This window comes from Octodon degus, unplaced genomic scaffold (assembly GCF_000260255.1).
Source record: "Octodon degus isolate 3935 unplaced genomic scaffold, OctDeg1.0 scaffold00006, whole genome shotgun sequence".
In the NCBI taxonomy this organism is placed as follows: Eukaryota; Metazoa; Chordata; class Mammalia; order Rodentia; family Octodontidae; genus Octodon; species Octodon degus.
This window is the reverse complement of record NW_004524582.1, coordinates 6,172,575-6,185,837: the sequence shown is the minus strand read 5'-3', so window position 1 is coordinate 6,185,837 and position 13,263 is coordinate 6,172,575. Positions and strand designations below refer to the sequence as shown.

General features: G+C 35.2%; 1 protein-coding gene across 7 annotated transcripts in view; it reads left to right on the top strand.

Moving 5' to 3' along the window:
• Nucleotides 1-13,263, top strand: part of Pcdh7 (protocadherin 7) — a 443,283-nt gene that overhangs the window by 197,906 nt on the left and 232,114 nt on the right. For 3 of the 7 annotated variants that reach the window (XM_004624515.3, XM_023699164.1, XM_023699157.1), the window contains exon 2: nucleotides 6,027-6,243. In XM_004624515.3, coding sequence (XP_004624572.1) covers nucleotides 6,027-6,243 — 217 coding nt within the window. Of the gene's footprint in view, nucleotides 1-6,026; nucleotides 6,244-6,693; nucleotides 7,779-13,263 lie in introns of those variants that run through there. The other 4 variants (XM_004624516.3, XM_023699162.1, XM_023699170.1 and 1 more) reach the window with 3 other exon arrangements.

The following is a 13,263-nucleotide window of genomic DNA, read 5'->3' as shown; positions in this document are numbered from 1 at the left end:
CAACCAGTGCTAAACAAACAAAAAGGACGCATACCAAGTGGCTTTGAAATGCTTCCTCTTGGACATAAAGACCAGGAAATAACAGGTATGGCTAACCCAGGTTGAGTTCCACCGCGAAAGGCCCCGCCGCGCGCCGCGCTCACCTCGTCGGGCTGCGGTTCCTGCGCCTGTGCGGCCGCGGGTGACGAGGAGTCACAGTCTGGGCTATAGTGCTCACAGTAATCATACGCCGCCTTCGGGTCCCCGGAGATCAGGAGCTGCTGGATGTCCCCCTGCAGGAGCGCGGGCAGCAGACAGTCAGCACCTTCGGCTACGCAGACTACAAGGTTAGCTCAAGACCGACTGTAGCTTATTTTTAAATCGCTAAAGGAGAAAATCATTTATGTGTATATGTGTGTGCATATATATATATATATATATATGTAAGTATAATGTATTGTCAATTAAATTCAATCAGCCACACAGTCATGCTTTATTTATAACAACACTGATATCCATCTTGACTGCTTCCATCTACTTCCTCCCAAACTTAACTCTTTTTATGAGTTCAAGAACTCAATTCAGCGTATTAATCAATGATACTTCCTCCTCTTGTTTCATCAGATCATGCATTTGCTAACTAAATTCTTTGGGTTTCCCTCTCACTAATTTATAATTCCACACAGCACCACATATCACTTTCTCTTAATTCAATGAGAAGAAAGATTTGTACTAATATTGTTTGGACAGTATATCATGTCTGCATCTTGTACTATGAATGACCGTTATGAAGACACCAATATGCAATGCATAAATTATTGTAACTGTCCTCCTAACCTGCTTTGAGACTGTCTCATTGCTATTTATTTCTCAATAAAATTAATAAAAAAATAAAGTGAACAAAATTATATAAAGGACAACAAATGATGGTTACAGTGCAGGTTTAGAGTAGTGACAAAGCTAATAGAATTTTGGCAACTGGTAGCTGGAGGAGAATGAAGGTACTTCTGGTGCTGCAGAGGAAGAATTTCATCTGGTGTGTACCTTTGGACATATTTACCACAAAACCTAAAATATCTGGGTCAGTCCTGAAGTAGAATGTGCCTCTAGTGAGTCTCTACTGAATCCTAATGCAAAAGAATTATGCTTGATAAATGCCATTATAAAACAGTTAAATCTGGAAATATGCATGCTCAGTGAAGGACTGCATGCAAATGAGTTTCAAAAAAATATCGTATGTACACATTTGCTTTACGAATCATTTACATTGAGAACAAGGAAATCTGAGTTCATTAATAGTATAATGAAGTTTGAATTTTATATGGATTTTGGAAATTCTACCTAGAAGCTTTGCAAATGAATGTGTTAGCTCTGTGTTTTCTTTTAAAAACTAAAAGGAAAAGAAAACAACTTAAAACACAATAGGATACAACTCTTGTTACATAGCTGTGGCCTGAGGGACAGTGCCTTTTATAGTATATGTCTTTGAGGGGGCTCAAGGCTTTATTTATAAGTTAGCTCATTAATTCTCAGAGAATATAAATTTTTACGGGTGAGATAGTATCGCCTTTACCAGTCCTGAGCTGAAGGCATAAGAATCATATCTAACTCGTCTAAGGTTACACCACCTATGGATTTTCTCAACATGTCTCACTTTTTATTTTGCATTGGTACTATTTTATTTGTTTTGAAAGACTGGTAAGCTTTAGATTTTCTTCAGTATATGGACTTATACTTGATATTCTGGTATACAATGGGTACAAAGTAAAATAAATGTAAGCATCATGTACCGTGGATTAAGTTCAATCAGCCACACAGTCTTGCTTTATTTATAAGAACATTGATATCTATCTTTACTGCTTCTATCCACTTCCTTCCAAACTGAACTCTTTTTATGAGTTCAAGAACTCAACTCGGCATATTAATCAATGATGCTTCCTCCTCCTCGTTCATTAGATTATTCATTTGCTAACTAAATTCTTCAAATTTTTCCCTCTCACTAATTTATAATACCACATATCACCAGCAACTCAGTCTTTTGCAATAATTTTCTTCAGGAAGTCTTTTCATTATTTGTTCAATACTTTCATATGTTTTCAGCCTTTCAAAGTTCTGGAAGATGTACTCTTCCTCAAATCCTTTTGCTTTCTCTTCTTTTAGACCTAAGGCTATGTTGCATCTATTGGACACAAAAACCTTTACCACCCAATACAGAAAAATACAAAGATCGTATGTGTGAGGTCACTAAGTGTCATCACGCTTAGTCTTTTGAATCTGGAGGGGACAGATCTGTTCAGGAGTCTACTGCCTGCCCCTGGAGTCTGTTATGGATACCGAGGGAACCATTGGAGTACTCATTTTTCCTGTTTTTACATAGGTTTATCCTGACAATCTGGTATTTGATTCTCTGTGCTTCTTCGTGAACAAGTAGACTTGAAAACTATTCACATTCAGTTCAAACCTGAAAGTTGATTCATTGCATTTATGTTGGAGCCAAGTGCCAGAATTCTTCCCACAATTCTTTGGGTGTTTCTGAGATGTGAGCAGGCTCAAGATTCATCTCTCTGATGGACTCACTAGCACCAGCCACTCACAACATGTTAATCACATGTATAATGCCATTTCATTCTTTGTTATGAAGTCAACACTCTGATTCACATTTACGTTTTACTCAGTCTTGCATAAAGATATGGTAATATAAATTCTGTTTCATAATCTCTGCTATAAAATTTAACAATCTTTTCAATAATGAAAGATGTGTGCAAATACTTATTTCTGTCTTTCCTATTCTCTTTCCTCCTCCTTCTCCCTTTTCTAATTCACTGTCTGTTGTATAATAATGAAATTAAGTACTACCTTGCTTCCAAGAGTTATTTTTCAGAATTTATGATTCTGTACTAGTTTGGCTCATATTGCCAACTTACATTCATTGCTCTAGGAAGTTTAGTATTCAGAATTATCAGAGTTTAAGATATAGTGTTATAAAACCGGTACTTTATAGAAGTCTAAGGGCATATTTAATTATAAGTTGAATGATAGCTCAAGTAGATTCTTATCCATGAGGTAATTGTTTTCATTTATTAATGTATTATATTCAATGTGAAAATGAAAGAATTTAAGTGTCATTAATATATAAATATTTCTTAGTATTTTAATATACTAATATACTATTTTAATACACTTCTATAATAATTGATGGAAATTAAAATATTTACAATCACAATAGGGTAAAAGATCCTGAAAATAAAACATATGAATTTTAAGCAGTTATCATACATTTTATTAAACAGAATCATTTCTTTGCTTTTTACATTTTACTTTATAAACATAGCTCTTTGCTTAGGTTATCCTAGGACTACCAGTAATGGCAGAAGAACTGAAGCCTAGATTCTGAGTTTTTCACTTTCATCCAAATGTCATTTTCTTGTCTATTTTTATATCAAAATAAAGTTCCTTTTCTCATGATTTTTAAAAATTTATTAATGCATGCTAATTATTTGCATATTCAATTTCAGTATTCATATATTAGTGAAGACTGATCCCCAAATTTTTGCAAGTCATTGAAATAAAATTGAAAATAACATTTGACTCTCCTTTATCTTCTTTTATAAAAGCATATTTTTTGACCCAATTTTGGGTCTTAAAGGAATAATATGTTTGACTGACCCTTTAGAGTTCTTACCTAAGTTCAACCTGGAAATTCATATTTTCATTGTTAGCTAGTATTTGCTGGCTATTTTGTGTGTGAAGAACAAGGTGGTTTTATGAGACCTGTCAAAAGTCTCATTTCCATGGTGTGATCAAAAGTACTAAAAAAATCATAGATACATTGCCATCAGCTGATAGTATAAATGAGAAACTATAAAGGGAAAATGTGTATGCAAAGAAAAATGCTAAATATAAATGGAGTTCCAATTTGTTTGCATGTAGGATAAATCTAGCAATTATACTAATATAAAGAAATATGAAAATTATTAGTGAAATATAGACAGTGTATCTGGAGTTCATTGTGAGTAATGTTGGCTTGTGATGTGTATGCTGTCCATGTTAGAAATATTTTCTAATTGTTTTGCAATACTGAAATCTCAATGCAATGAAAAATGATAATGAAAATAATGTAATCAAAATATTCCCCTTTATATTTAGATTGAACTATTGTGGGAATTTGCTTTTGACTAGAATGAAAAAGATTTTGTAGACCATGCATTCTAAATCAGTATATACTGAGTGAGTTACTTGGAGAATTACCAATAATATACAGTATTTTTGGCAAGTCTTCTATCTGGAACACATTAAAAACAGGACTTTTGAAAGCATGTATTTGTTTAGTAAAGTCCATCTATAAATTAAGGAAATATGCCAATTCATTGTAGCTTTCTTATTAGTAACCTGCCAAATGTAGATGATCCTTAAGACTTACATAATTCTGTCGGTCCTGGTAAAGATAAGCGATTTATTTATTTATTTATTTATTCATTCATTCATTCATTCATTCATTCATTCATTCATTCATTCATTCTGTATTTAGGACAGGGTCTCTAGGGGGTACAAGGTATCACTACGTAGATTGGATCGTAGTCATTCTCCTCTTTTCAGCCTCCCAAGTGCTGGGAATACGGGCGCGCGCGCCACCACGCCCAGTGTCCCTCACCATCTCAGCGTGCCCCACAGGCAGGGCTGGTACAGCAAGCAGGGATCGAACCCTGGCCGCTGCACTCTGCCTAAGCAGAAACTTTATTCCACTGAGCTATCAGGCCGGCCCTGAGATTAGCAATGTATGCACTGAACATTAAATTAATAAAATTTCAAAATATAGTTCTTTACTTTTTCACAATTTTTTGGCAATACTAATTTTATAGTTTCTAGTGCATAGACCCATTTTGAGTTACAAACTTAAATTACAGTTTCTTGTTCTCTTCCAAATCATACAAAAGATTAACAGATAAACAGTTAAAAATAATCTCAGATATTACAGAATGTTTTTATATTGTTTTGTAATTATTATTTTATGCAAGTAGTACTGTCAACCTAAGATTTGGGTTTATTCTCTCAAACATCTTGGTTCCTTTCATTTTTTATGAAAGTAAAATTATATGCATAACCCATAAAGGGTAAATCTGGAATCCATGTATCTTACATTTAGAAAAGATTTTTTTTTTTTTTTTTTTTTTTTTTTTGTGGAACCGGGGATTGAACTCAGGCCCTTGCACTTGCCAGCGAAGTGATTATTCCACTGAGTCATCTCCCCGGCCCCAGAAAAAGGGTTTTAAAGCATGTTTGGAACAAATTTAACTTGTACATGCTTTTATTGTTTATGATCAATAGGCATTTAGTTAAACTTTTTAGTGTATTTACTATTCACTTTTTATTTATTTATTTATTTACTTACTTACTTACTTATTTTTCTGGAACCGGGGATTGAACTCAGGCCCTTGAGCTTGCCAGGGAAGCGCTTATTCCATTGAGCCATCTCCCCGCCCCTACTATCCACTTTTTAAAATGCCTTACTATCTTAGTATAATTCTTATAATTTCAAATAGGTAATAGCTTTTAAAGGCTAAGGTAATTGTATTTCCTAAAGGTACATCCAATTTCTTATTTTTAAGCAACATTTTTAAATAAGCTAAGTGGCAGGACACTCAATTTTAAAGCTTTATTTCATATGGACTTGATTTTTGATGCATAGTATCCTATAGATGAGCTTTTTAAAAAATGACCTCTCATTATAATGGATTGATTTAAAATATAATGTTTGTGAAAAGCTCAGACTGCTGAATAGAAAAAGTTTGAATATATGAAATTAACATATCTGATATAAATGCATGTTTTTGTAGTAAAATTGTTGTCATTAGTTTTCCATAATAAAATCTAAGCTTTAGGTATTATCTTAAATAATATGTAATTATCCAAATTAAGTTCAACATATTTAACTATTTCATATGAATTAATTTTTGGTAGAATTTGATGTATGTATTTTATGTATTTTTAAAACTACGCTAACTTCCGGTCGTATGCCTTAGTGACATTCAGAATCTCTTCTCTTACAGCCATTTCGTAGAGTGACGTTTTCTGTTGTGAGTCAGCCACAGGACCCACATCAGGGGTCACTGCAGAGTTGCTATGACAGCGGGCTGGAGGAGTCAGAAACACCAAGCAGTAAGAGTTCATCAGGGCCAAGACTGGGTGCCCTTCCACTCCCAGAGGACAACTATGAAAGGACCACGCCGGATGGCAGTGTTGGTGAGGCAGAGCATATGGAAAATGGTAGGGGCAAACACGACATCCACACACATAATCACGCTAGCGAGCCGTGATAAGTAGGCTTTCCAAGGTCAGTCTAAAACCAAAATAAAATAGCTGACACCAAATTATTTCATTTCAAATGATAAACATCTACTAAAATACAGACGTGCCAAACAAAGGAAAATAACCGTATCAATAAAATTCACCAAAATTTCACCATCAGTTAAAATTTCCTGTCAAAAATACATGCACTTACAAATAAATTAGAGCAGTGCCAGTTTAAAAAAAAAAAACAAAACGCTAAAAAGCTAAATAAAGGCAGCTTCTAAATAATAGCTCTGAAGAAAGGTCTTGTCTGATTGTTTTCTTCTATTCACTTTTTGTCATGCAACTATTTCTTCAATTGCCTCTGTCCAGTCATAATGAAAGAAAATATACAGAAGCACCATGTTTGACTTTTTCTTTTCCTAGATTTGTAGAGAAGTCTTTTCAAAGCTCTCCTTTCAAGACCTAACTGAAATGAAGTCAGAGAAGGAGAACAGCATTGTCTTGCTCTCCATCGTGCTCAACTGATGCAATTAGAAATTTTTCTTTTTTTTTTTTTGTGCAAGAGAAATGAAGAAAAACCAATTACAGATCTTCATATTCTGACCTTGTTGTGAAGCTACTCTCATATAATTATCACAGAAATTGACATTATGTACATTTTCATTTAAATCATATAGTTATTTTGCAAATTGTACTTGTAAAATTTTTCACGTTGTTTGTGTTCCCAAAGAGAATTTGGTAATTCATTTTATGGATTTCAAGACATAAAGAAATGCTTGAGAATTATGTTTATGTCCAATACTGCAGTGGTAAGGTTCTTCCTAATTCATTATTAGTTCAAGACCAAAAAGAGATATAACTATCCATAGGGGAACAAGTGAGGACATACCTTTTGTCTCAGGGAAAAATTAGAGTTAGAGCTTTTATCATCTCAATCCCCAAGTGGAATGGGACATTCTAGCATTCCTTTATATACTACTTCTTTTAGTAGTGACATATAAGTGGAACATATCAATGCAGGAAAAAGATTGATTTTTTTTCTGGAAGTTTATGAATACTAAATTGCAATGGTAGACATGTCATAAATGACCCTAAGTGAGAGTATTGCTAAACTAAATCATGCTAAATAATTAATTCTCCACACTATCATCAGGTGAAAAGATATGATATCAGGGTCTGATGAGTGATGTCCCTCTTGATTATCCAGAGTCTAGGTGGCACTTTGCCTTATGGCGACACAGGCATGCTTATCTGTGTGTATGGCGGTGTGTGCCTGCGTGGATGGGACCTTGGTGTGGTTTAGAAGAATAAACCTTGTAGTAATTCTTAACATGAATAAAAAATTTTGATATGAATTGAAATGCTGATGAATATATATATGTATATATATGTACAAAGCAAACATGCTGAAATTCTTTGCACAAAAATAACTAAATTTAAAATATCATATATGTTCATTTACTTGCTTAGTAAATAAGGGAGGATTCATTTAATGTGTGGGCATTACTGTATTTGAGATTTAAAAAAATTTTATTAGTATGTATGATACAAAATAAATATGTTGACCTTGAGGAAATGGTACATATACAGATCTCATCTTGATTTTTTTTTTTTTTTTTTTTTTTTTTTTTTTGTGGAACCGGGGATTGAACTCAGATCCTTGCGTTTGCCTGTCAAGCGCTTATCCTACTGAGCCATCTCCCTGGTCTCATTTTGATTTTTTTTTAACCTTTGCATTTTCCTCCTGTCTCATGGCCCCCTCTTCCCACCTGCACATAACGTTTTTCTTAAGAAGTGTGTATGTGTGTCACACACAATACAATATACAAGTCAGTCTCTAGTTTTTGAATGCCAGCTGTATGAACTGGAAAACTATATATAAACACATTTGAATGCTACTTTCTGTTTTGTGAGTTGAAGGGGTATTCAACACCTTTGAAATAAGCAAGAAATGCCACATAGTGAAGACAGAATTATATAGGACAAACACAGATGGGTTACCTTCTAGGAAGCATCCTTTTGGTGGAGAACTCCACAGGTCAGCTTATTCTATTTGTAAATAGAATAAAAAGTTCGCTGAGAAACTCCCAAATAGTCTTATTGTTCTTTTCCATAACTATATCAAGTCCCATCTACAGCAAGGGGCACAATATAACCAAGTTTTCTTGATTTCTATGTGGTTGACACTTGAAATGCTGAGCTTATATAAATGATTTGTCATCCGCTAGCTGTGATTCATGTTATTTCTGATCCATAGGTAGTGACTCGAAGAGATGTGATGTGCTTTGAGAGATCCAAATGTAGCAGCTGACATTTGGGAACAGTTTTGCTTGGCTACAAGATTGTAGCCTTCATCCACCCATAAACTGCAGCTATATGGCTTGAGGTCTGCTAATTCCATCAATATTACTGGGTCACTCTGACATTAATATAATTGGAATTGAAACCTGTCAACTATTCACCTGCCACACTTAATTGGAACTGAGGTACCTGCAGTGTTTTGCTTGGTTAGGTTTTAATCAGGATTTCTATTGGATTTTGACTGGAATTTTCCATGAACCTTCCAGTTTGGAGATTGTCCCAGATCCTAATTATTATCTCAAATATTTCATTGAAGCTCAACCTGTGCAAAATAACAGAGTTACAATGAACTGCTTTGGATTAAGTTCACTGTTAGGTTTAGAGGACCATTTTTATTGCAATAATGTATAACATTTTAGTTTCATGATGCAAACCAGTAAGAGATTAGGATAGCTAATAATAAAACTTAGTTGTCACAGCTTCAATGTCGATGAAGTAACTGAAACAAAGAACTTTAAATAAATACCCAGTAAAATGTATACATGTTTTACCCAAAATTTGGTCCCTCTTCTGAACTTCAGTCTGATAAATTTCATTATAAAGCCCATGGGTTCTAAGTAGTTTTGCCCTGTATTCAAATGCTCATTAGCACCAATAGAAGAACAAAGTTTAATTCTTTTATTAGCTGAGGAAAATGAATTTGTTGTAAGAAAAAAAAAACGTTCTTACAATCTCATCCTGGCCCCACTCTTTTGAAGTGCCAAATCTGTGTTCATAAGAACTATACCTTTTCTAAAAAAATCAGAACAATTATGTATTTTATAAACTCATTTATAACAAGGTCACTTGACATTATGCTACTCTTTTCATGAGGTCATTTATTTACCATTTCACTAAATATTAGTGAAATAACATTTGAAAGTATGGGGTTCATGGTGGGAAGTTGGTAATGATAAAGGATTTTGTTATAGAATATTTAAGTTGGGGCTGGGGAGATGGCTCATTGGAACAAGCGCTTCCCTGGCAAGCAAAAGGGACTGAGTTTAATCTCTGGTTCCGAAAAAAAAAAAAATAAATAAATGATTGAAATTTAAAATGTGATCATTTGAGGGAGAAGTAATTATTATATTTAAAAACATCACATTAGCACCAAATTTTGATGATGAAAGAGATCGCCTTTGTCTCCTTATGCAGCTGTCCTCACCCATCTTTTCAGGCATGTCACACAATTTCTTCTGTTTGGCTCTGTCCATCCTGGCCCCATCTTCATGCTGTGGCCTACTATTCCCCACCCCCGGCTTGTTTTGCAGCATGAAGGATGGAACTCAGGATCTTTCCACTGTGCTACATTCTTACTCCTACCCTCTTTTTATATTTTGAGACAAGGTCTTGCTAAATCACTAAATTACTCATGCTGGGCTCAACCTTGTGATCCTCCTGTTTCACCCTCTAAGACTGCTGGGATTACAGACTATCCTTGCAAACCCCTTTGGGTCATTTTTCCAAAGAATCTTGCTCTGCTCTGTGTTTGGCTTGACCATATGTAGTGTTTAACATGCTCAGACATAGAACACATTCCATTTGGCCTCTAACCTTAAGATTGTCTTATGCCTTGGTCTGTTGTTGATTGTCTCTAAGCAGTTTACTCAGTTAACTCTGAGATCTTATCCTGATCCAGAAATCCTTACACCCAATTTTTCTTTTCTTTTTTTTTTCTACATAACTGAAAGAGATCTTTGTGACTCTTAGAGAGATAAGGAGGTAATTTTATAAAATATGTTAATGTGGGCAGGACAAGAATAATTCTAAGGCCTTCCTGTCATCCCACATACATGCATTCTGATATTAGGTTAATGCATGCATTACCTAAATCAAAGGAGTGGACCGAAATTAAAATGTGTGATTTCTGGCAAGGTGGGTAGAAAGGCTGACACCATGGTAGGTCCGTGTGGGAGGAGGTTTGGGAGCCTCCCTCAAATCACAGCATGCGAGAGCTATCTGAAAGCTTAATCTGGTCTTACTTGCCAGGCCCTTGACAGACTTAATTATGACTAAGATGTGTCCCAGTAGAATAAGTGCGCTAAATTTTGTGCTTGATTGTGTGAGCCTGGATATGTTATACATGATGAAAGGTAGAAAATCTGTTCGCTTTTTGTCCCAAGAGCAAACCACAAATGAAAAGAACAGCACATAATTCAAGAGGGGTTTTAAAAAGTTAAATAAGGTTAGGAATCTGGCCACTCTACATCTCTATTTTTATGCCTTTTGATTTTCTTAGACCTTTGAAAAACACCCTTCAAATTGTATTTACTAATATTTTTTAATTCCCCACTTCTCAATTATTTTTATAACTTTTGAAAACTTACATAAGGCAGGCTCCATTGTTTTATTCATTGTCTCCTCTCCTCACTGCAAATGCTTTAAACAGCAGGTACAGCACCTTTTCTTTGGCAATGGAGCATGGTGCTTTATGTATTGACCCCATTCATATCTGCAGTGAACCTCGCAGGTTGTTTAGAAGCCAAGGTTCCTTGGGAATAAGCTACTGTTTCTATAAGGGCAAAGGTAATGTGCATGGAGACTAAACGTGTGTCTCCGTATAGAGTAAGGAGCCCTCTGTCTTCTCTTCCACCTTACCAACTCTCAGGCAGGCATCTATAAGGCAAGTTGTCTAGCTGGTGTTAACTTATGGTCTTTTCATTTAGACTGTGTTATGTAGCAGAACTGCTTTCTCTCTGTCTTTCCAAGGATCCTCATATCCTTGAGAATGGCATAAGCACTAATACCCCAAATGCAAGTGCTTCATGTGCTTTTTCTTTAGGAAGACGCTAATAAATCTTGCTAAAGATTCATTTTTATGGGCCAGCGAGATAGCTCAGTGGACTAAGCATCTGCTCAGGCAAGTACAGGGGCTGCAGTTCCATCCCTGGTACCATATGCTGCTCCTGCCCTGCCCGGGGCATGCTGAGGCAGCCACCGAGCCCCAGCATGGTTGCACATGCCTGTAATCCCAGTGCTCAGGAGGTTGAAAAGAGGAGGATCACTATGAGTCCAAATTGCACAGTGGGACCTTGTACCAAATACATCAAAAGAAAAACAATCATTTTCATAGTTATGCGTTTCTGTCACTCTCTTTGCTAGTGCCCTAGGTGAGGGTACTTTTCTGTTTTTGCAGATGTCTTTAGCATGGATTTGTACCTTTAATTGTTCCTGGTACGTCTGCATGCCACACGTACTTCATGGTGATTATAGAGAGAGCCTGTTACAAGTTGTCTGTGATCTAGGACTCAGCCAGTTAAGATGTATGCCACAGTTGCTTTCTAGTCTTCTGATAAAATGAACAGTGAAATCTAAAATAATCCCGTAGAGGTATTATGCTTGGTGTGCCTTTGCAGTGCTTAGAGTAAAATTAGGAATTCAAGAAACAGATTTAATACAAAAGTTTGAATCCTGGATTCATCTTTTACTAAAAGTGTAACTATCTGACCATTCTTAGGATCAATTTCTTTCATTAGAAATCATCTTGAAAGAAATTAAATGAGACAATATCCTATAATATTTTATAATACCAAGTTCTCCATATTGATTGCTGGTAAAATGATTTATTTATAATTATAATAAATTATTTGGTTATTAACATTAGGTAGATTTGATATAACACAATGGCTTAATTGAAAGGACTTCATAAAATGCTTTTCTTACAAAGATAGCATTTCAAAGACATCAGCTAAGAAGGATATTCTCACCTTGAGCACTTTCATTCAGCTTCTTTTCCTCTCTGGGTTACTGTGGGGTAAACTCAGAGGTGGTGAGTTTTAAACCCAGTAAAGATCTAAAATGAGTGGACGGCTCTGCCTTCTGGCATCAAATCAACCCAATTTTTTCGTGCTCTTTGTCATGCAAGGTTGCAAAGGGCCATTATTAACTATGTTCTTTTTTCTCTTTTTTAAAGTTTCAAGTTTTATATTCATTGTTCCCGCTGTGTTCATTATTCTTCAGGTGTATATTTTTCCCCTGGAACTCCTCTAGAATATTCACATTGACAAGGAAAAACGAGCTTAAAAAAAAAAAACCCTGTGTAATTAGCATGCTTACTGGACTCTCAGCCCTTTCTTTCCTAATCTTATATTAATAATTAATACTGATAAAATGTGTGGCCATATTACCTTTTTATTCTAATTTGGTCTTTTAAAACTACATCACTCTGCTGAACCCTTATGACATTTAAGAAGGGAATGAGTGCTCATCAAATCTCAAAGTGACTTTGGAGGTCAGCTAGAGTGGCTTTGTTGCTTCCCGACTTCCAGGTACTAAACTTCTGGTAAGTTCATACACTACGGACAACACAGTTGGCTTAGTGATTTAATAATAAAGTGCTGGTCTTTGACTTTCTTTCTTTCTTTTTTTGGTTCCAATTCAAATCTGTTTCTATTCTTTATCTGATTTTTCCTTTCGGAATTATGGTTAAAAATTCAATTCTAATGAACTATACAAGCACTCTTAAGCACATACTGTCAGGCAAAGTAGCTGTAACTTAGCTGTCACAGTGAAGTGCTAACCACATTTAATCACTGGAGCTAGTTCACCTGCTGAGAAATTTGTTCATCTCCATAGATATTCCACTCACAGAGTAAAACACTCACCATCATTAGCTCTTCTAGTGCATTAGTTACATTTTAGTAAACAAAGTAG